The 23,911-nt window shown below is 36.2% G+C and overlaps 1 protein-coding gene across 1 annotated transcript; it reads right to left on the reverse strand.

The window, feature by feature from the left end:
• Positions 1-4,761: 4,761 nt before the first annotated feature.
• Positions 4,762-11,569, reverse strand: IFNE (interferon epsilon). The gene is given in 4 exon segments (XM_012769779.3): positions 4,762-8,122; positions 8,125-8,233; positions 8,236-8,472; positions 8,475-11,569. Coding segments are annotated over 4 exon segments (705 nt in total). The 5' UTR covers positions 8,787-11,569; the 3' UTR covers positions 4,762-8,075.
• Positions 11,570-23,911: the final 12,342 nt, after the last annotated feature.

Below are 23,911 nucleotides of genomic sequence, written 5' to 3' on the forward strand. Positions count from 1 at the left end.
TGGTATCTTCGGTTCTTGCTTACACAGATTAAATAGTTGTCAAGTTTGTTATATGTAAGTGTTGTTATTTGGCCAAGGCGGAAGTCTTCTGGTCTTGCTTGTGAAGATCATGGTGGGCTGCTAAGTTACAGTTTTCTGCTACAGTATATGGCAGTTTGAGTTGTGCGCTGGTGTGCTTACCTTACCTATGCCCTGGGCAGAATACCTAACCTCTAATAGCAAAGAACCTCTGTCTTTTTTCCTTGACCTAAGACAAAATAATTTCCCCAGGTTAGCAGCAATTCATACAAAATATGGGATGTTTTTTGAAGTATGGCTTATAATTATTATCTGGAGGAAGGTACGTATATGTGGGCAGATGGGTGAAAGAAAAAGTAAACTTTAAGCCTAGTGTTAGAAAGTAAACTTTGCATGGATTTTGCATGGATTTTGAATTATGGGTTCATATTGCTTTTTTAAAATTAACATTCACAATGAATTGGAGAAAATTTCTTACAGATTACTACATTATACTTAAGGAAAATTTTGATATCTGAGTATTAAACTTTACTTACTTCCAAGATAAAGTAGACAGACAGGTCATTACTAAGTATAACCCCCTACCCCCAGCCTCCTTGCCCATACCCCCAAAGCTGTTGACTGACCTTTAGCTGAAATAAATCAAAGAATGATAAACCCCCACTGTGATGGTTACAAAAGGTTTGGGGACAAGGACCACTAAAGAACTAGACATGCTTTTATAGATGAGAACTAGGAAAGGAGAATGTGCATAGAAAAACACCAGAGCTTGAGTCACAGACCTGGGGAGTTCTCATCTACTGTATACCAATTCTGTGCTGATATTGCCTGTTACCTAAACTTTTTCTTTGGTTTTATCTATAAAAGAAAAATGGTACTGTGACATTTAACTTAGTTAAAAAAAAAAAAGAAAAGAAAAATGAGACTACGTGCAGGATTGCTGTGTTTTAGGAGTACCATTAAATAGTATGTGTGTTTATAGCCACATCCATTGGAAGTAGGAAAATGCTTGGTGTAGAAGAACATCCTGCCCAGAGAATAGGCTGCAGATGGAGGAGCACAGAGCCTATACCACTTGACCATTCAGTGGTCAACGAGTAACTTCCATGTGTGAGCACTGGGAGAATTTGGATTAGCTGCTCCAGAAACCATCTATGCTCATACATGGCACCTGTACATGTGTGTGGGGGTTCATGTGTGAGCCTTTGTATTTGTGTATGTGTGTTTGCTTGAATAAAGTGAGAGACATTGGGCTACAGCAGCAATAATCCTAGTGCCAACATGAAAATATCATATATAATGAAAAGCACTTAGAAGATCAAGAATTCATCAGCTTTTTTTTTTTCTAATGTCTGAAAATGTATTATTTCTGCCTTTGAAAAATGTTACTCTCTTAGGCTTTAAAGATAAGGCTCTCTGTTCAGAAATGGCTTGGGAAAGCCATTGCTGAATTAACTGTTGGATGTGAATGCTTAAAATTGAGTTGAAATATTGCAATTTTGAAAGCTTTTGAATGACATAATGGGCTAAACAATGTAAATATGAAATTTTATGAGATCAAAATAGTTCTAGTCTGATTCTTTGAAACCATATATATATATCAAAATTTTCATAGTTTTATTTATTTTTTGCTGTTTTGTTTTTAAGGGGAAAATTTCCTTAAGATTCTATCTTGAGAAGCCATTTTCCTGGAATGCATCTAAACAGGCCAGTCCAGTTTGAACCAGTAGAGGGCAGAATTAACATTAGCCACTGGAATGGGTCTGCTTAGGGTGTCAGCAGTTAAGAAAGCAAAATAATTCTAGCTATTTATGTGTCTTACTAGATTTGATTAATTAACATGAGGCCATGTTATGTTCATCCTTAATGAACACAGCTAAGACTTTTGTTTTTACCAGCATTCAGCCATTTAAATTCCCTGCTCAGCAGGGACACCAGAGGACAAGCTAAGTCATTAAAATCAGAGTAGAAAAATTCCAAAAATTCCCTCAAAAACTATCATATTGGATGGTCTAATGGTAAATTAGATAGTAAATAACCACTTAGAAACTAGGCTAATATCACTATTTTTAAGCTTATTTTTTGAACTTTATTTTGCATTATTTACTGATTCTAGATTCTCATAAATATTTTTGCTATTTAAACCAAAAGACTCGTAGAAGATTTTTGTACAGATTATTTCTAAGCTAGTTGTTCCAATTGATAAGGCGACTGGTAACATGAATTTTTGATCCAGCTATTGGGAACAATTCAAAACAATCTATTCATCACTAACATGAGAACAGTAAACTGTCATCTCCAATATTTTGATATTTGTAAAGAAAGAAATAATACGCAATCATAATTTTTAAGATTCAAAATTAATGGGCAAAAAGGATCAAGCATGTTTCTTTTTAAACGAGATAAATTTGTAAAAGGGGAATTTAACTTTCCTTTTCCCTCCTAGTAAGGACTAAGCTTATCCCTCCTGGTTCTTCCCTAGGGAGACAAAAGAATGGAATGCAAGAGGGGAACTTACTTTCCTTATCCCTCCAGGTTGTTTGAAAAGTATTCACTCCTCCCAGAAAAATCCTCTATAAAACTCAAGGCCTCCCCCTTTTCTCTTGTGGATGCCTTTTTCTGCCTCCACCCATCTGCACCCAGATGCTCAAAATAAATAAACATTTTGCTACACTCGAGGCTTTGTGCGTTTCCCTCTCGGCTCTGGACCTAGCAATACTAAGTTATAGTATGCAGATACAATGGTTGTGTAAGGTAAAAGTAAGGCTCCCTTTGGGCCCTCTTGAACATTCCACCATAAATCTAACCACTCTTGTGTCCTCTTATCACCACAGATTTGTTTTGCCAGTTTCTGAACTTTTTATAAATGAAAACACACTTTAGCTGCTTTTTATCTGTATCTTTTTTTTCCTCAGTGTTATGTCCGTGAAATCATTCTTATGTCTCTTTTTGTGATAAGGAAGAAGATTCAATGTTGATTTTTGATCTCTGACAGGCTCTCTGGTCCCACTCCACTCACTCCCCTACCCTGCCACGTGTGAGACCAACAGGAAAGCTGGGGTACACTCAACTTACCACATGCTGACTATCTTCTGCCTACTCATAATGTTTCAAGTATTCAATCCAAAGAAATAAAGAAAGTTGCCACGAAATCTTTACTAATAGCTGGTGGCCACTTATTTTGGACAACAAGAAAAGTAGTCTTTTGACTAGAACAATGGGAAGAGTATTACATTTTATAAAAGTATAAAACTGAGCTATTTACACCATTGGCATGTATTGTTTTAATAATATTTCCAAAATATTAAGTTTTTTTTATAAGCTGAGACAAAAACAGATCCTACTGGAACCACTCAAGTTGGTGCTAGTGGTTATTACATCACCTGGCAGTTGAAGACATGACTAACCACCGCCAGGCTGACTGGGACCAAAGGCACATGAAGAGAAAGCTCAGGATACCATTGTCTAAGATCAGAACAATTAGCAGAGGGCTCCCACCTGGACTTCCTACCTACATATCAGGTCCTTATTTTACTGTGCCCTTACCATACAAGACTAAAACCAACCTTTTCATCAGAGAAGGATAGACACTTCATTGTTCACTCCAAGAAGGAGGTTATCTAAATGGTCCCTCCAGGAAGAATGGAGAGACTGAAAAACAAAAATAACAATCTCTTAGCATACCATGTAAACAAGGCTTCCTCATCTTTAGACAGACATTCTCCTCACACGTCTAATTGGCCACAATAATATGGTACTGATATAACTCTTCTTTCCTTTAATGCCACGTCTTTAATTTCTTCCTTCCTACATTCATTTATTTATTTAAGACAGGGTCTTGCTCTGTTGCCTGGGCTAGAGCATAGTGGGATCATCATAGCTCACTGCAACCTCAAACTCCTGGGCTCAAGCCATCCTTTTGCCTCAGCCTCTCAAGTAGCTTGAGACTACAGGCACATGACCCACACCAGGCTAATTTCTTTTTTTTTTTTTTTTATGTATATCTTTTAGAGACAGGGTCTTGCTATGTTGCCTAGGCTAGTCTCAAACTCCTGGCCTCAAGTAATTTTCTAGCCTTGCCCTCCCTAAAAGCTAGAATTACAGAAATGAAATACCACCTCTGTTTCTTCCTTCATTTAATATTTAGATTGTCCCTGTTATGTGTCAAATAATGTGCTAGGTAAAGAATTAAGAAGCTATGTCCCTATCATGAAGTAGGTCATACTCTAGTTGGAAGAGACAGAAGTAACCCATTTCAGTACAATGAGGTTTGTGACATGGTAGGAGTTGTGCTCTGGGGCAAACCCATTCAGACAAATCAGACTATAAGAGCTTTTCATGAAGAGAAAAATTTTAAGTGACTCATCAATAATGAGAATGAGATATTAACACATAAAAGATAATAGCTGGCCAAAGAAATAGGATGTAAACTTAGGTTTTCTATAGCCCTAAAATAAATGAAGGTCTGAAAGCTATACTATTGTAGATCAAGTGCCAAGAAAACAGATTCTGAGTCAAGGATTCCTATGCAAGGAATTTATTAGAAAGCATTAATGGATCAACATTTGTGGGAAGAAAAGGCAGGAGGATTGAACAGAGGGAAAATTGACCTGCAGTATAGTCACAAAATAGCCTTAGCCAATCACTGGGAACCTGTGAAGCTGAGAAGACCCTTCAGAAGTCAGGTATAGGGTCTAGACATTCATACTCCCACATATACCATTCAATGGAAACAGGCCAGAAAGGGACCTCTTTAAATGACCCACATCAGCCAAAGATAATTCCAAGAATGGCCCCCAAATCTACTTACCAAACATTTATGCTTTTCAATAGAGGAAATTACTGGATTAGTTTGCCATCTTTCACCTTGAAATCCTCTATCTTCCAGAGGCTTAGTTTTGTATCCACAACATATTCTTTGTCCAATCAGCTATTGCTATGGTTGCAGTTTGATTTCACTCAACCACAAGGTATGAGGAGTAGAAACCCATATAGAAAACACGCACATGCACACAAACACAAACCTTGGTTTAGACCATTTTCCCTAAAAGGCAGCTATTGACATGGGAAGCACATAGGATTTGATATTCAGGAAATACATCTTTTTTAAGAAGGAAAATGGCTGCCTAACCTGCTGCTGTGAAAAGGCAGTAATAGAAAAATATTTACCCTCATCAACTGTCTTCTATCTAGGGTGCTTACTTTTCTCTAGGTGTTGTAGGTAATCGAGGTCATTAACCTCTAGGAAACTATGCCTTAATCTGTGAAAAGTATACTAAGGCTATCAAGAAGTAAGGGTGTAGCTTATTACATGGAGTCACAAGACCAGCAGCATCAGCATCATCAGGAAATTGTTAGAAATCCAAATACTCAGCATCTTCCAGACTTACTATAGCAGAAAAATTGGGGGTGGGGCATGCACTCTGTGTGTTGACAAACCCTCCAGGTGATTCTGATGGACGTTGGAGGTGGGGTTTAGTTTACAGCAGTTGATAAGCAGACTAAGACAAATCTCTACAAGGGGCCGTATTCGTTTCTTTTCTAAATTTTAAAAATATAATTTTATTTTTTCCTGGTTCTAAAATGAATTCTTATTCATGGGAGAAATGTTTAATCCAAAACGTATTAGAGAATGGAAATTCTATCTCCCAGGTAACATTACTCTGAACATTTTAGTGCATTTCTCTGCAGACATTTTTCACGAATATTCTGTTCACAGAAAATATGTTATTCTTGTTATTTTTAACCCTTTGCACTCGCTTGCTTTTTTCTCATTATCCACTCGACATTATCCACACTTGACATCTGAGTGCAAAGGGTTAACCTGCTTTTTGACTTACTAATCTGTTCACCTCAATACGGGTAACGAGAATATGACCTAGCTGTAAGTACAATGAACTTACCTGTATTCTGAGCCTACCCATGCCCTATTAGTCAGGAGCCCAGTCTTTTAAAGTATTTTTCCTCCCCAATATCTCCAAGTATAGAACTTTGTTTTTAAAGTATTAAAGGGCACATATGTTTAAAAGCAAGCAATTTTTATTTTGTGCTAGGCATTGAGATAGTTATACAGATAGGATGTCAACTTAATGAAGCTAAATATTTTAGAAAACATTAGCATGTAAAAAATTTTTTTAAGCTTCTAAATATGAGTATTATCTGCCAAATATTTCCACTTGACAGCTCCTCCATTCTGTTCTCATCATTTCTCAGGAAAGAAAGTCTAGTAGGAGGAAAAATGTCCCTTGTTTAATTCAAGACTGTAGAGACTGTTGGGTAATTGAATAAAGAAATCCAGGAGTTAATTATCATCATTACTGTTATCATTATTTTGCAGTAGTATTGCACAATGTTGTTCAGGTTTGTTGTGTCAAGAACACAGTGCAGTCTTCTGAGTCAGGCTGACTCTGGGATGGAATCTTTGCCCTAGCATTTGCTAGCTCTGTGGCTTGCTGGGTTACTTTGAGCATATGACTTAACCTTTCGAGTCTTGTTCTCATTTGTGAAAAAAAAGGATAAAAACGGAAAGTACCTTGCAAGTTTAATTTGAGAATTGAATAATATGTTAAATGAATAAGTTGGTTCTAAATACTTCCTAGTTTAAAGAAAAACAACAAAAAATTCTACATACCATGACAAGCAAAGTAACCTGTATTTGAAGCTAAGTGAGGTATTTCTTCTCCTTCCACTCCACTCTCTCTGTATGAACTTGAAGGAAAACAGGTCAACCCCTGGGCCTCAACATGAAGTAAGCAAGGACGTGCTTCTGCCAGCCAGACTCTGTGCCCCACTTTCACTGCTGTAGGTATAAGTCATTTTACACATGTGCAAGTATTTTTCTAGGATAAATTTCTAGGCTTAGAATTTATGGATCAAGACTATATGATTCTGTAATTTTAACAGATATCACCAAATTGCCTCCATAATGATTGTACCAGTTTCCAGTGCTTTGGAAAATTATGAGTGCATCCTCAATGTCTTCATAAGAGCGGGTTTTCTTAAATCAAACTTTGGGCTTTTATCTATCTCTTAGTTATAAGTGGCACCTTTTTTTTTTCAGATGCACCTTAATGCATGTTTTATTCATTTTCTACTCAATACATTTAAGGTGTAATGATGTTTTTGACATAAATATACATAGTGAAATGATTATCATAGATAAGCAATTTAACATATCCATCACCTCATATGGTTTACCTTTTTCTCTGGTAAGAGCCACAAAATCTATCCTCAGAAAATTTCTGAGGATTTTACAAGACAATAATATAGTCATCAAGATGTACTTTTTAGAAAAAAATGTCTATAGATTTAGGGGGTATAAGTTGAATTCTGTTACAAGTATGTATTGTACAGTGGTGAAGTCTGGGCTTTTAGTATACCCATCACCTTAATAGTATACATTGTACCCAGTATCACCCCCTGCCATCCTCTATCCTCTTGAGTCTCCAACATCCATTAGACCACTGTGTGTTTCCTTGTGTAGATAAATGGCATGGCATGTTATTTAGTTTGTGTCTTTATTATTATGAGTGAGGTTGAACCTCTTTTCATGTATTTTTTTTCCTCTAAAAACTGTTTGTGTCCTTTGATCCTATTTCTATTTTTCTACTTGTAACTTAAATATTCACTATGTAATGATATTTTCAAATCTTGCAAAGCAAATTATTCTTAATATTTCTCATTGTCTCTACCAATTTCTGGCAAATAGAATCATTGGAATGGAGTTGTATGTTAAGGGAAGTATTATTACATTGTAGGCATATCTCACTTATATCTACCCAATCAAACTCTGTTAAAATATACCCATTTGAAGAACCAATTATAAAATATTTAGTGAATTTATTTTAACTTATAAAAAATTAAAAAGGGATAGAAAATATAAAGCAATATTACAAAATAGAACAATTTGTGATCAATATACACAATCTTAAAATACAGATTATATATATATATATACACACACACACACACAAAAAAAAATCAAAACGACACTAACCATTTTACAACAAACAGAAAAATAAGAATTTCTGGAGAAGTCCTCTAGCCCTTCTACCAGCCTACCTGCTTTTAAAATCTGTAGTGGTCTCTTGCTCTGTGTCATTTGAGGTTTCATTCCTTGTTAACTCAGCTTCCCTGTGAGTCTGAATATAAAGGACAGACACTGATTGATTTCTACTTGGATGATGGTCTAGATACAGCTGCTACATTCCTGTTTTTTTCAGATCATCATTGGATCCTTTGGAAGTACATTTTAACTTGTAACCTAAGGTTCTCACTACCCAAGGTACCACTTTTCTGCTCTGTTTCCAGTCTTATGAGTACTTCTAGGTATTCCAGCTGTTGATGAAGTTCAACGAGGAATTTCTTCATGTGGTTTTCCCCCCAATCATCCAGAGAAATATTTGCCCTGAAGAGGTTGAAGATCTGCTGAAGCACTTCATGGAGAAGGGCCAGTCCTTTTTGGCATGTCCTTTTTGGTACTGCTGAGGCCTCACAGATATATGGGGAAGCAGGAAGTTTTTCCTGTGTGGTAGACACTGCTGAATTGATGAGGTTTGCAGTTTATTCAAGAGTTTTAAACTCTCCTTGTTCACTCTTCTTTGATGAAAGAGAACCAGTTTCAATTCTAGGGAGAAGACTGCAGAAGAGGCCAGCCACACTGGCACAATTTCAAAGAAGTGCTTGTTAATCGTGGCGAAGGTCAAACATGCTACTCTGTGTGGACTTAGTAAAACTCCAACTCTAGTGAATGTTTGCCTTTCATGCATCTCAGATTATTCTGGAGGGTGTTCTCTTTTGTTGGTTTTGTTTTCTAATGTTGTTCCTTCTCCAAGTTTACCCAGTAGGTTTTCAGGTTCCCTTTTCTTGGTGTTCATGGGACATTTCCTCCACTTTCCCTGTTGTGTTGGCTATTTGAGGAAGTCACCAAAAAAACTTGTTTCATTGTATGCTTTCCTTGAGGCCATTACAGACTAGTCATCCAATATGATCTTTTGTTACCTTCATTATTTATCACATACAAAGTTTCACTCAACACAATGTGCTTTCTAAATATTGAGTCAAGCTTATTAAAGTTCTTTTATTGAGATTAAGCTTTTTTATTTTTAAGTAGTTTTTCATAGAGTAAAATTTACCAGAGGCTTAGCAGCATCTGTAACTAACTCAGAGGCAAAAATTGAAATGGATACAGACTACTAAATTTAAAACCTCAGGTAGAACTGTACATTTTCACAAATGCTTGAGCAAATTAATCTTAAAATATGTATCAGCAATCTTAAATTATTTTATCCAATCACTTTAATATCTAAGATTCTAGCCTATGGAAGCAATGTGAAAAATAACATTTAGTGAAAAAAAATGCTATAATGTTATTGCAATGGCAGAATATTAGAAAGGACCTACAATTCCAACAACAGAGGACTACTACATATATGTTGGTACATCCATATGATTAAATGATATATAACCATTATAAATGATAAAATTATGATAAAATTATATATGAGAAGAGATTGGGGGTATTTGGTTAGTTTATAGTCCCTAGGGTGGCAATAACTATGGTAAACTAATGTGAACATCTCTACATCAGTAGTACTTCTTGAATTACAAATACCCAGTTCCATGCTCTAAATTCTCTTGAATAAGCCCCTCAACCTACCTTTCCAATTTTATCTCCCACTGTTGCTCTAAATATAGTGGTAGAGAATCCCAACTTCAGATAAAGTACTTATTTATTCCCTTAATACAACTAGCCCGTGTGTGTGTGTGTGTGTGTGTGTGTGTGTGTGTTTACTGATGATATTCTCTCTGAAACATCACCTATTGCCTCCTTCACCCCAAGTATCTGCCTGTGCAAGCAAAGACTGAGAACTACTTACCCTTTAAGGCTCAGATCTCCCCAACCAGCTATAATTTCTCTCCTGGATCCCCACAGCACTTTGTACCTCCTTTAACACCTTTGGCTATTTATTTACCTGTCTTACAACCTCCCAAGATTAAAATCTCTTAAGAGCATGGAAAAAACACTGATTTTTTTTTTACTGTCTATAATAGTTGATATATAGAGACTTGGAATAAATTAATATGTTCTACCACAAAGAAATAGAATATGTTGAATCTTATCTCTTTGTTTCTTTGCATGCAGTTGGGTGGTTCCCTAAATGTTGAAAACAGACCCTTTATAAACCTGTGTGGTCTCATTATATACCAGCTCAGCTCTATGTTGGTGTCACTTAGTCAGTCTGATATTAGTAAGCTGAAACAAACTGAGTCAGCGTGCTCCATGGAAGGGTGTTTTCTCTCTTTATCTTTCAGAGAGAGAATGAGAGAAAGAGAGAGAAGAAACCCATGGTAATCTATAATATACAAAAGGAATAACACTTGTTTTGATAACATTCTTATTAATATATCTGACTGGTCCTCAACATTAATATTTGAATATTTAATGCAGAGTGTCAGGAAAACAACATAAGGATAAATCAGGAAAATCAGAAGAGACTCTATTAAATGCAAATGTAATCTACAATTGAGGGTTTTATATAATTTTCATTCAATTGACAAAAATGATCTAAACTTAATGTTGTTTAATTTCTGAATACTTAGGGGTTTTTCATATTTCTGTCATTGATTTATAATTTGAATCTGTTGTGGTTAAATAATATAGTTTAAATTTATTGAGACTTATTTTATGGCTCAGAATATAGTCTATCTTGGTGAATGTTCCTTGTGAACTTGAAAGAATTATATTTTATTTTTGTTGGTTAGACTGTTTTATAAATGCCAATTAGGTCAAGTTGGTCAAAAATGTTGTTGAAATTTTCTGTATCATTTCTGACATTCTATTTTTTCTATCAACTATCAAGAGGGAAGTGTTGAAATTTTCAAATATAATTTTGGATTTGTCTACCTCCCAATTCAGTTCAATCAGTTTTTGTTTCATATATTTTAAAACTCTATTATTAGGTACATGATATTTAGGATTATTATGTCCTCTTAATGAATTGGCCGTTTTATTTTGAAATGTCCCTCTTTCCCCTTGGTAATATTCCTTACTCTTAAATAAACTTTGATATATACTCATGCTTTCTTTTGATCAGTGTTTGCATGGTATATCTTTTTTGCATCTTTTTAGTTAACTTAGTCAATGTTTTTACATTTAAAGTGGGTTTCTTATATATAGCATATAGTTGGACTTTGAGTTTTATTCAGTCTGACAATCTTTGCCTTTTACTGGCATGTTTAGGCCACTACATTTAACGTGATTGTCGATATGGCTGGGTTTATGTCTACCATTTTACTATTTGTTTTCTAATTGCCTGTATTTTTTTCCCTCTTTTCCTTCCTTCATTTGGATTAAATTTTATCTTTTTGTTTTTATTGTTCCACTTTATGTCGTTACTAGTTTATTAGCTAAATGACTTTGCTTTATATTTTATTTTTATAGTAGTTTCTTTAGGGTTGAAAATATACATCTTTATTTAACATATTATACTTTACCTTCAAATAATATTATTTGCCACTTAAAGTATAATGTAAAGATATTACACTATACTTTGTGTAATGGTTTTCATACATTTTTGTTTTAAACTCAATGTACATTGTTATTATATTTTAATCATAAATAGATAATTATATTTTAGAGTTTTTTAAAATGAGAAAATAGTTCTTTTATATTTACTCACATATTTATTTACTCACATATTTATCATTTTACAATATTTACCATTATCACATATTTACCCATATAGTTACCATTTCTGGTGGTCTTCATTTTTGTAGATCTAAATTTCTATCTGGTATCATTTTTCTTCTTGAAAAACTTCCTTTCATATTTCTTGTATCACAGGTCCCCTGGCAACGAACTCTCTTGGCTTTTGTCTGCTTGAAAAATTATTTTGCCTTATTTTTTGAAATATATTTTGCTACACATACAATTCTAATTTGATATATATTTTTCTTTCAGTACTATAAAGATGCTGCTCCACTGTCATCTGGCTTGCATGATTTCTAAAGAGAAGAGTGCTGTCATTCTTAATTTCATTCCTTTGTGCATACTGTGCCTTCTTTTTCTATTACTGCTTTTAAGATTTTCTATCATTATTATTTAGCTATTTGATTATAATATTCTTTGGTGCAATTTTCTTCTTGTCCCTTTTACTAGGAGTGTCTTGGGCTTCATGAATCTGTGTTTTTACCCTTTTTATTAAATTTGGAAAAGTTTCAGACATCATTTTTCCAACATTTTTCTATCTCCATCTCCTCCTTCCCAATCTCTTCTTAGAGTACAACTATAGATCTGTTAGAGTGACTGTTCAATATCATCACACAGTTCCATCTAGCTTTGCTCATTTATTTTTTAGTCTTGTTCTCTGTTTTGCTTTTGATAATTTCTATGTCTGTCTTCAAGTTTGTTGATGTTTTCTCTTATGGTATCTTACCTGCTATTAATCTCATTCAGCATATTTATCACTTCAGATATTATATTTTCATCTCTATAAGTTGAATTTGGTTTTTTTTTTATCATTAATACTTTCCTCATCACAGTCATCTTTTCCACTACATGCTTGAGCATATGAGGTACATTTATAATAGATATTTTAACCTCCCTGTCTGGCAATTCCTTCATTTGTGTCATCTCTGGGTATGATCTTGTCAATTATTTTTTCTGCTGTTTATGGGTCCTATTTTTCTAAGTTTTTTGCATACCTGGTAAGTTTTGATTGGATTCTGAGCATTGTAAATTTTACTTTACTGGGTGCTGGATTTGCAAAGTTCTGTATTCTTAACTATAGTTGGACTCTGTTTTAGGACAAAGTTAAGTTATTTGGAATCTGTTTGATTCCTTTGATACTTGTTTTTAAGCTTTGTTACCGTGGGTGAAGCAGACTTTATCATCTAGGGCAATGTCATCTCACACCAACGATATATCCTTGCGAGGACTCTACTTGATGCTGCCTATATTAGGAAGTCTTTGCACTCTGGCTGGTGGCAAAATGAAATATTTCCAGCCCTAGGTTCACCCTGGGAATAGTCTGCCTGCTCCTTTCTGGGAGTTCATTTCCCAGTCTTGGGTAATTCTTTTACATACATACACAGATCACAAATTAGCTAAAGACTCCTGAAGAATCTCTGCACGTCTCTTTCTCTCTCTCTGTGCAGCAATCTCTTCTCCAATATTTTGCCGCCTCCTTGAACTCCAAACTCTGACTCTTCAGCTCGGTGAGAACACTGGTATGTTTGGGTTTCCTCCTCCTCATGTTGCAGACTAGAGCTTTTCTTCACACAGTAGGTGGGAGCAATTGTAGGATGCACTGTATTTCTTCCATTCTCTTCAGGATCATTATCTTATGCTGCCTGTCATCCAATGTCTGAAAACTATTTTTTTCATATATTTTATTCAATTTTCTAGTCATTTAAAGGGAGAGGATAAATCTAGTCAGCTCTCATGACTGGAAGTGGAAGTTCTCTCAACGTTAATGATCTAAAGTAGGAGTAGGCAAACTAAGACTATGAGCTAAATCTGGCCCACTAGCTGTTTTTTTAAAGTGTTACTGGAACACAATGATGCTCTCTTTTTTTTTTTTTATGTATTGTATGGCACTTTCATGCTACAATAGCAGGGTTGAATAGTTGTGACAGAAACCATATGGTCTGCAAAATCTGGTCCTTTACAGAAAACAGTTAGCAGAACCCTGATATAAAAGATTAAAAACAGGCCGGGCGCTGTGGCTCACGCCTGTAATCCTAGCTCTTGGGAGGCCGAGGCGGGCGGATTGCTCAAGGTCAGGAGTTCAAAACCAGCCTGAGCAAGAGCGAGACCCCGTCTCTACTATAAATAGAAAGAAATTAATTGGCCAACTGATATATATATAAAAAATTAGCCGGGCATGGTGGCGCATGCCTGTAGTCCCAGCTACCCGGGAGGCTGAGGCAGAAGGATCACTCAAGCCCAGGAGTTTGAGGTTGCTGTGAGCTAGCCTGACGCCACGGCACTCACTCTAGCCTGGACAACAAAGCGAGACTCTGTCTCAAAAAAAAAAAAAAAAAAAAAAGATTAAAAACAAAATATAATTGTATTCAAAGTCAAGAAATTTTGAAAATAATTTTATTAAAAATGTAATCTAAAGTAAATGCTAAAGATGTTAAATATTTTATTTTTCAAAAAGCATGAAATATTCAATATTATCTACAAAAATTAAAAGGTAAAAATGCATAGTATAATTAATATCAAATTTTAATCAAAATTATTTAAATAAGGCTTATACTTAGCATTTTAATTTGGAACTTTTGTTTATTATTACACATTAAAGTAAGTATTAAAAGTAAAATTGGCTGGGCGCAGTGGCTCATGCCTATAATCCTACCATTCTGGGAGGCCAAGGTGGACAGATCATTTGAGCTCAGGAGTTTGAGAACAGCCTAAGCAAGAGAAAGATCCCATTCTCTACTAAAATAGCAAGAAATTAATTGGCCAACTAAAAATAAACATAGAAAAAATTAGCCGGACCTGGTGGCACATGCCTGTAGTCTCAGCTACTCAGGAGGCTGAGGCAGAAGGATCGCTTGAGCCCAGGAATTTGAGGTTGCTGTGAGCTAGGCTGATGCCACGGCATTCTAGCCCAAGCAACAGAGTGAGACTCTGTCTCAAAAAAAAAAAAAAAAAAAAAGTAAAATTATGTGTAATTCTACCTTTCAAGGTTTGTTTATCTGGATGACAATGTAAAATTTTATCACACTTTCAGCATGTCATATCTAGACCAACATAACCTCAGATTTAAGAGTAAAATAGGGCCGGGCGTGGTGGCTCATGCCTGTAATCCTAGCACTCTGGGAGGCTGAGGCGGGTGGATTGCTCGAGGCCAGGAGTTCAAACCAGCCTGAGCCTGAGCAAGAGTGAGACCCCTGTCTCTACTATAAATAGAAACAAATTAATTGGCCAACTAATATATATAGAAAAAATTAGCCGGGCATGGGTGGCGCATGCCTGTAGTCTCAACTACTCGGGAGGCTGAGGCAGGAGATCGCTTGAGCCCAGGAGTTTGAGGTTGCTGTGAGCTAGGCTGACGCCAGGGCACTCATTATAGCCTGGGCAACAAAGCAAGACTCTGTCTCAAAAAAAAGAGAAAAATAAACTGTTTAATATTTTACAGTCTTCATGTGCAACTATTGCAAACAGCCATCCTAATTTATGAGTACCTCCTGGATCACTAATTGTTACATAAAGACAAACAAGGGAATAGACACTTGGTACTATTGAGAAATGATACCTCATTATGCAAGAATCTATTGCATTCCTGCTGTCCCTGAGGAAGGATTTAAAAGTCAATTACTGTGTCTTTTCTCTTCCCACTGCAGCTCAAATCCCTCATATTCCAAGGCAATGTCTTCTTGACCTCACCAGGTACAGTCACTTTTTGTTTTGGGGACTTAAAGGGGGAGATATGAAGAAGTGTTTCTCTGGAGCCTGAATGGAATTACTAACGAGTGTGGATATTTAATTATAAGATTCTTTGTGCGCACTGAGTACCAGATCCTAAGTGACATGGGTACAAGGTGTGCTTTCAAAAAAGTGTGTGTGTGTATGTACTTGTATGTGTGTATGCACACATATGTTTGCAAATAGAGACTCATGTCTGATATTCAGGGTCCTCAAAAGGGCAAGACCTAAAGCATGGGACACTCTTGTGCAAATCTAAGGGTGGTATTAAGGAAATCCATCACATGCTTATATCATTTTAGAGAAAAACAACAGAAAAGTGTCATGATGATGAAAAAAAGGGTTGAGTCTTAAGCATCACTAAGTATGACAGTGTCTTTGGAAAAAAATTAAATGATTGATGGTGGCAGTCCATCTTTAACTAAAATGGGCTTTCCAATGACTTTTAAATTTATTGCATAAGTATAAATTTTTATTTATTTGGTATTTCCCATCAATTATTTATGTGTCATTACTTTCAATCTATAAAATGTAATATGGTATTAAAATCATGATACTTTCTGTGTTTAAAATATACCAAAATATTATAGTTCAAGTTAGTAAGAAAGGTATTTTAAATTCAACCAAAGGATGGCAGCATAACATCTATTACTTAGAGCCTGATACCACCACCTTCACTGTTGACAAGAGAAATCACAAGTTCGTGGTACCCAGTGGTCTGAGTAATAACATGTGATCAGCAATACATTATTATTTAGGCCAGATGAACTGTTCCCTTAATGTGTAACATCACTAACCTCTCTAACACGTATTAAGATACTTGCTGGTTAGTAGTGTTAAATAGTTCCATTTTTTGCCTTCACTACTGTAATGGACATTTGTTGCTTTCTGGCCATCTCCATCTCCATTCCCTTTTTGGACAGCTGTGGGTAAACATATCCCGAATCCTCTGCCCACTCTTAGGCTTAGTGCTTCTGACCAGATGTTCCAGTGTGCCATGTCTAGCCCCCGTCCAGGCAATTCAATGCCTCACTTTCCCCTGGCCTCTGTGATTATTTCAGGCATGGTCATTTGTCCCAATGATTTCAACACATCTCTATCCCATTTTCTGAACATAAACTTGCAAATATATAACCATATTAACTTACCTGCCATAGAATGCTGGAGTTGGAGGTGATCTTCAATGACATGTAATCTCTGCTTCCCTTTTAGTTCCTGAAAAATTCACCTAAAGCCAACAGCCCTTTTAGTTCCTGAAAAATTCACCTAAAGCCAATGACATGTAATCTCTGCTTCCCTTTTAGTTCCTGAAAAATTCACCTAAAGCAGAACAAGGTAAGCATTGTGGTGGAAGGGGCAGGGATACATACTGCCAGAGTTCAGAGTATGGCAAGCATCCCTGTGGAGAGAGAACCTGGCATGGGGTGTCAAAGCCTGAGAAGAGTGAGCAGAGCATCCGTGGGGGAAGGACTGTTTTGGGAGTCAAAGCCTGAGCTGTTGTTGACTAGAAGAAACCAGTAGAGAGAAAGAAGAAATGGAACCAAGCCTCATGGCAGGCTTGGTCTATAACAGGAAGGAGGAGGAAAGAGTAGGATAGACACAGGTTGGAGTGCAGGTTTAGAAGAAGCTGAAATTTCATTTTGATGGTTTCTACTTATCTTCTTGGTGAAGTGGGAGGATAGAGCTCCTGAATGACCATCTATGAGATTAACATGTGCCTTGATACATGCTATTTCCTTTGCTTTGAAAGCTCCTCTGTCACCCAATCCAATCCCTCTTCCCCTGGCTGACATGCTCTTATATAGGCACTTATAGATCTATCCATAGCTCTCAGCATAGTCTATGTTTATAAGATTTGTGGCTATTTGATTAATTTATCTCTCTTTTCCCTAAGAAGATACCAACCATGTCTGTGTTTTGCTCACATTTGCAACCACATAACCTAGCACAATACGTTCCTAGCTCAGAATATAGTAGGTACTCAGTATTCACTAAATATTGGATGAATAAATAAATTCATTCAGTAGAAGAGGGAGAGGTGTTCTAGGTTTCTAGGTTTAAAAGGATGGGACAAAATTTAAGGTTGTGATAGCAGAAATGTGAAGGGAAAAGTGGCTGATTGGGTAAGAGAGCAACATTGAAGGGTAGGAGAGCAATATTGAAGATCTAGTTACATAGACTGGTGAATACTAATCTGTACATGTATCAGGTAAAGCCCCACAAGGCTTGGTAATTATAACCTCCAAAGAAAAAAATAGTTACTGGGGAGATTTAAGTCAAACAATTTGAGAGCACATTCAAGGTTAGAAATTATTTGAATTTCTACGAGCCACAGGGGAGAGACTTTGTTGAATATATAAAATATTTAGTAAAGACCCCCAAAGGTCCAAATAATAAATGTGGAGTCAAATTAGCCCTAAAGTAAAGACTACTCTACACTTGTGTCTTAAAAGAACATAGGAACAAGACTTTAAAGAATCAAATTAATCTACAACTAATATAGCAGCCTACCAGAATGAAGTCCAACACTCTTTAGAGAAATAAAACAAAACACAGCACACAGGAAACATAATCACAGTGTCTGGCATTCAGTAAAAAACTACTGAGCATAGGAGTAAATAAGAGACTATGACCTATAATCAGGAGAAAAATTAGTTAATAAAAACCAAACAAGACATGATAGAATTGGTAGACACAGATATTAAAACAGCTACTATAAATACAGTCCATGTGTTTAGGAATACAGAGAAAGTCAAGCATAAAGATAATGAAGAGAGGAATGAAAAATAAAAAAATACAAACTGAAGAGAAATTTAAGATTTGAAAAATACAATATACGAAAATGTCACTAGATGGGATCAATAGCCAAATACAACAAAGATAATCAGCTAGTAAACACAGGTACTATCATTTTCCCAGGGCACTTCTTATTTTACAGTGCTTTGTAAAAAGCCACAGCTAGCTTTGTTATTTATTTGTCATAAATATCACCCAAGCAGAGGGACCATGATTAAAAGGACAAATGTAAACATGACCTAAGGAGGAGAATGGTTTTAGAATCAAGACAGATGTGGCTCAAATTCCAACTCTGTAACTTATCACTTTGGTAAACTTGCACAGATCTTTGAAAACTCTGAGTTCATTCCTTCATTTGTAAAATCAGGATAGAAAGGCCTATGTCATACAAAGAGATAATTGAGATTACAGGTAAGAAATTAGAAAATATTATCACGCTGCTTGGCACATAGGTATATAAATCTTTTTCAACAGATTATAGGGAAGAGCCCTAAAATTCTCACCTAGGCTCAAGAAACTAAATAAAGATCACTGATTGGAAGGCCTGAACCACACTCAGGAAAATGTGTGCGTGTGTGTAGGGAGGGAGTCCTGGGGGCCAAGAAAGCTTCTGAACCAAGCTTCTGTCCGCTTTTAAAGTTGGTGGGCCAGATGATGCTAGTGAACATATTTCTCTCAGAATAGTATGAACATCTTGAGGAATGCTACCCTTTTGATCTAAAAGACTTAACAGGCATTCTGGGTGGAAATCATCACAGAAAGGATCTGCCAATACAATAATTGAGGAAACACAGTCAACTTTACATTGCAATTAATGCTCTGTTTTTCCCTTGGAATAAAATGACATATTGGAAAGAGTCAGTATTTTACACTAACATAGTACTGGCTCTGAAATCTAGCCTATACCAGATGTATAGTACTTGGAGAGGTAGTTAACTTAATAAGGCTCTATTTTCATAAAAGAGGCATAGTGATAATGACCTGGTAGAGCAAAGAGAAAAATAAACCAGAAGACTATAAAATACTAACTGACTATAATATATAATATAATATATAATATAGACTATAATATAATAAGAACTGGAATCTTTGCCCTTTGCCTTCTTAATCTGGCCCACATGTTTCAAGGCTCTAAGCAATTACCAAATGACAGAGTTGTCTAAAATCAATAACTTCTTACCTTGTGTAACCACCAGAAATCAGATATGAAGACTAGGGCCTGACCTGGTCCAGAGATTAATGAGTTTGCTGAGCAACGAAGTCTGACTACCTGGTCACACATTTTATCTTGGCAGAGTGAGAAGCCAGAACTGGAAGAATGACTAGTGTGGAGGCTAAGTCCTAAGAGGGTTACAGGAAATGCTGAGATTGGTACAAGTGTTATCAAAAACCAGATGGGAGAATGTCCAAATGACCTATAGACTGCTCTGCCAAGAACCCAAGTTCATCTGAGTGCCAGCTAAAACTACTCTTGTGGGCTAAGAATGGCTGTCTCAATTAAATAAGGTACTTTTCTAAATAAATAAACACACTAAATAAAAACTAACACAAGATTTTGCTGCCTTTAAAAAAATCTTAATTAAAGTTATAATATTAGATCTGTAAAGCTTGTTATAAAGACTGACAATCTGTGCCTGGACTACGAAGAAGGAAGAGAGCTGAACAGATTTACTTAAATTAAATTTCAAGTTTTTCTGGGCTTAATTACACTTATTAACATCAGGCCAATTTATCTGCATGATTAACTTCCTGAGGGCACCCTAGCTTGACCCCATCTATCAGCGTCAAACTTCATTTTGGCTAACCTAGGAAGTCAGGAAACCCAATCTGTGTTGCCTTTGGTCACATATAAATGCAAAATGAAAGAGGTCATTCTAAAGTTGTGAAACCAGGAGACTGCTGCTCAGAGTGGCTCCTCTTGAAGTCAAAGAGAAGATGGCTTAGAAAAGGTAACACACACTCCAAAACAGAGAGCAATTGGGGCATGGGTGGAGCAAGCTGGAAAGATGTCAGTGTCTTTGATAAGCATCCTGTTTGGTGAAAGTTTTCCTTTGGGAGGGGAATAAAGGTTTTTAAAAACATCTTTACACACAGAAACAAACGTCCTCTTTGTCACTGGGACTGTGTAGTAGATACAGTCAGGTCACATAATGAAACCATTCATTTGCCTTGAGAATATAAACCAAGCTTCTTCCTACACCTCTCATCCATCCTGAAGGTCAGAAAAAGATTTAGATCACCGTGAAATGAATCAAATTCTGGCTGGAGGTGTACTGATAACTTTCGAGATGGTTTAGTTACATCAGTTCCTGAGGACCTCAGAATTTTCGTTTTTGATCATAAGCATGCATATGGATACATAAAGCAGAAGAAAATAGCATTTTTAAAGAAAACAATTTATATCATAGAAAGGCAAAAATAGACACTATGAAATGGTTGCCAGGCAGCTATTATTTGGGATTGAGTGCTGAGATACAAAGTATTGTAGTCCTTCAAGATTTTGAGGTGATATCACATGGACTTATTAAAAAAGGTATAATTCTGAATCATAACTCATGGCTACGACATCCTTTGGAATCTCACATTACAATTCCAAAAAATAAAAGAAGGACAGTGATTCTTTTTTTGAAGAAAGTATGAGCCTGAACACCATAGCGCTGAAGTTTAAATTTAAGCAAAATTGAACTTTTCCATCCCTAATTCATGTGTATTTCTCAGGTGCATATTTGGCCATAATTAGAAAATCACAGACTGATGTGAGAAGAAAAAAGTACACATGTGTGTTTGGTAGAGGAGAAGGGTGGTAGGAAGTTGAGGGCATTACCGAAGGGACAATAGGTACAAACCATTTTATAATTTGAGATAGAAATACAAGTTCAAACATTTTTTAAAATAAGAAAAGCAGTGATAAACTTTCTGAAAGTCTAAAATTTTTACATTAGACTTGTCATTTTTTTAATTATCAGGAGGTAAATCATTAAGACCATTGGCTTTCAGATTCAATGGAACAAAGGTTTTGTCAAGTTGAAGCTAGATGACTTATTGCTAAATTTAAATAATAGCAGGTGTTTTCCAATTCATACAGAGATAAGTTAATGGATAGAGCTTTCTAAATTTTAAGCATTTTCCTCATAAACTTGTTTTAAACAATTATTTCAGGCAGTGATTTATCTTGGCTTCTGAAGGTGGTGTCTGATTTGCCCATGATATATAATTAAAGTTGTCATAGCAATAATTCATGGTATTCTGTTAAAATCACCAGGACTCCAGGATGTTTTTTCCCTTAAAAAAGTTAGAAAACAATAGACTAAGATCATTGATCTACTGGCAGACAGACAATTCCAAGCTGTGAAATAAAGACAGAAGAGACCAGGTGAGTGTCCCTTGGGGCCTCAAACAAAAATGAGAACACTGGATTGGTCCTCAGAAAAGTAGGGCACCGCATATAAGGCAATGTGGATATGTTTGGCAGTCTTTTCAAAGGCTGAAGCTCTAGTGAGTGATACACAATTAACCTTGAGATTTTTCTGGAAGGCGGTGCTGTCAGTTACTCTTTATGTTCCTCCAAAAAGAAACCTGATTTTTAAGTACAATAATAAAAATCTAGATCATGAAGGTTTGAAATGACCAGACATTGCATTCACTTAATCAAAATTCTATCAGTGATTTTAACGAGTATTTATTTAGTGCCTACCAATGACAGCAGTAAAATCTAGATACTCCACATTTGATTCTTTGAAGATTGGTTTTAATTTTACTTTTCTTGTCTAAATGATCACTCCTTTTGGGTTTCCTGAGAGGGAGAATAAATTATTAGCTTTTAGATTCTCTTGTAATTTTGCCATGTCCTACAAAGAACTGGAGAATAAAACCTACTCCAAAACACATCATCAAAGAATTACAAATATTAGCTAAAGGCAAGAGAAATACCATGGAAGACTTAATCATCGTGCTGCTTGATTACTATTTTTAAAACCCAAGCTCATTAATGTTTAAAAAAATTAAAGGCAGCCAAGATAAAGGAATGTTTAATTCTGATTCTGGTTACAACCATAAAAGGACCTCTTCAAGAACACATGATTAAAAGCATAAAATGAGATTAAATTAGAAACTGGGACTATTTATGCTATGGGCATAATATGATTTACTGATATTTTTAACATTACGTAACTTAGGAATTAAACAAAGTTGAAAGTCTTGGAAATTTCACAGGATATTAGACTCAGTGGCTTTAATCTAGAAAAATCGCTTCTGTTTTTTTCATGGCTTCTCTTAACTTCTTCACTCAGCAAAGCACTGAACATGAAACTCATTTGTGGCATAAGTGTCAAAAGAACCTGTCCTGAGTCAAGCATGAAACGAAGAGGCCCAGCTTCACATCTTCTCCAAACATAATTTACCCAAAATTCTTGGAATGAATAAGATAAGGGAGGTTGAAGAGAGAACAAACACAAGAAATGGAAATTTATGTGTGCACTATTAAGATAAGGTGAGGGAGAAGAGAGATAAGGAATCCCTAAGGTTTAAGAGTTTTGGGGCTGGGCATGGTGGCTCACGCCTGTAAACCTAGCACTCTGGGAGGACAAGGCGGGCGGATGGTTTGAGCTCAGGAGTTCGAGACCAGCCTGAACAAGAGCAAGACTCCGTCTCTACTAAAAATAGAAAGAAATTAGCTGGACAACTAGAAATATATAGAAAAAATAGGCAGGCATGGTGGCTCATACCTGTAGTCCCAGCTACTTCGGAGCCTGAGGCAGGAGGACCGCTTGAGCCCAGGAGTTTGAGGTTGCTGTGAGCTAGGCTGACACCACAGCACTCTAGCCCACGCAACAGAATGAGACTCTGTCTCAAAAAAAAAAAAAAGAGTTTTTAGAACATTAGCAATCCTAAAACTTGTAAGAGTGTGGTTTGAATGATAAAGCATGTTATAAAAAAGAAAAATACGAAAAGAAAAAAATAAGAATTTGGGTTATGATTTTTTAAATTTTAGTGTTTGTGGAAGTTCTATTAATGTGAGAGTAGGAAAATAAATTCTAAGTTTTTAAATGTACATGGGTATACTTCTATCCAGTGATGGTATTTGGTGGACAGAGGCAGACATGGCTCACATCACTTATGAAGAGGAAGTGCCCCATTCACAATGCCCATGCCCCACGCAGCCATGTTTAGTGGCAGGCTAGAGGTGACTGGACTAGAGTTGGTACATGACTAGGGATTGCCTATGCAAGAAACCTAACATAGGGCCTGGCCCCAAAGGAGAGTTGGGCCCATCAGGTTCTCTCTTAGGAAATTGGAATTGGGATATATGGAGAGTCTGCTATAATTAACAGTGGGAGGTAAAGTTGAAAGATAATGATGTAGAGACAGAGTCCACAAAAGTAGGTGGTGGTACTCATATAAGCCCCTCTAAGACAAGGCTGTTGTAAGAGAAAAATGAGTAAGAAGAGGAAAAGTGAGCTGAAGAGGACAATGAAGTAGATGCTCAGAGGGGAGTAGGGAAGCAATGAGCAATAGTCATACAGAAAATGACAGGTGCAGAGAACACCCTTAAAGATGCTTTGGTTCCTGATGTCTTCTAGTTCCAGGCCTTATGAATTCTTACACTGGACCCCTTCTCTTCAAGGTAGCCTGAGCAAGCCTCTGATCCATAAAATAAATAGA

The sequence above is a fragment of the Microcebus murinus genome, chromosome 12 (assembly GCF_040939455.1).
Source record: "Microcebus murinus isolate Inina chromosome 12, M.murinus_Inina_mat1.0, whole genome shotgun sequence".
In the NCBI taxonomy this organism is placed as follows: Eukaryota; Metazoa; Chordata; class Mammalia; order Primates; family Cheirogaleidae; genus Microcebus; species Microcebus murinus.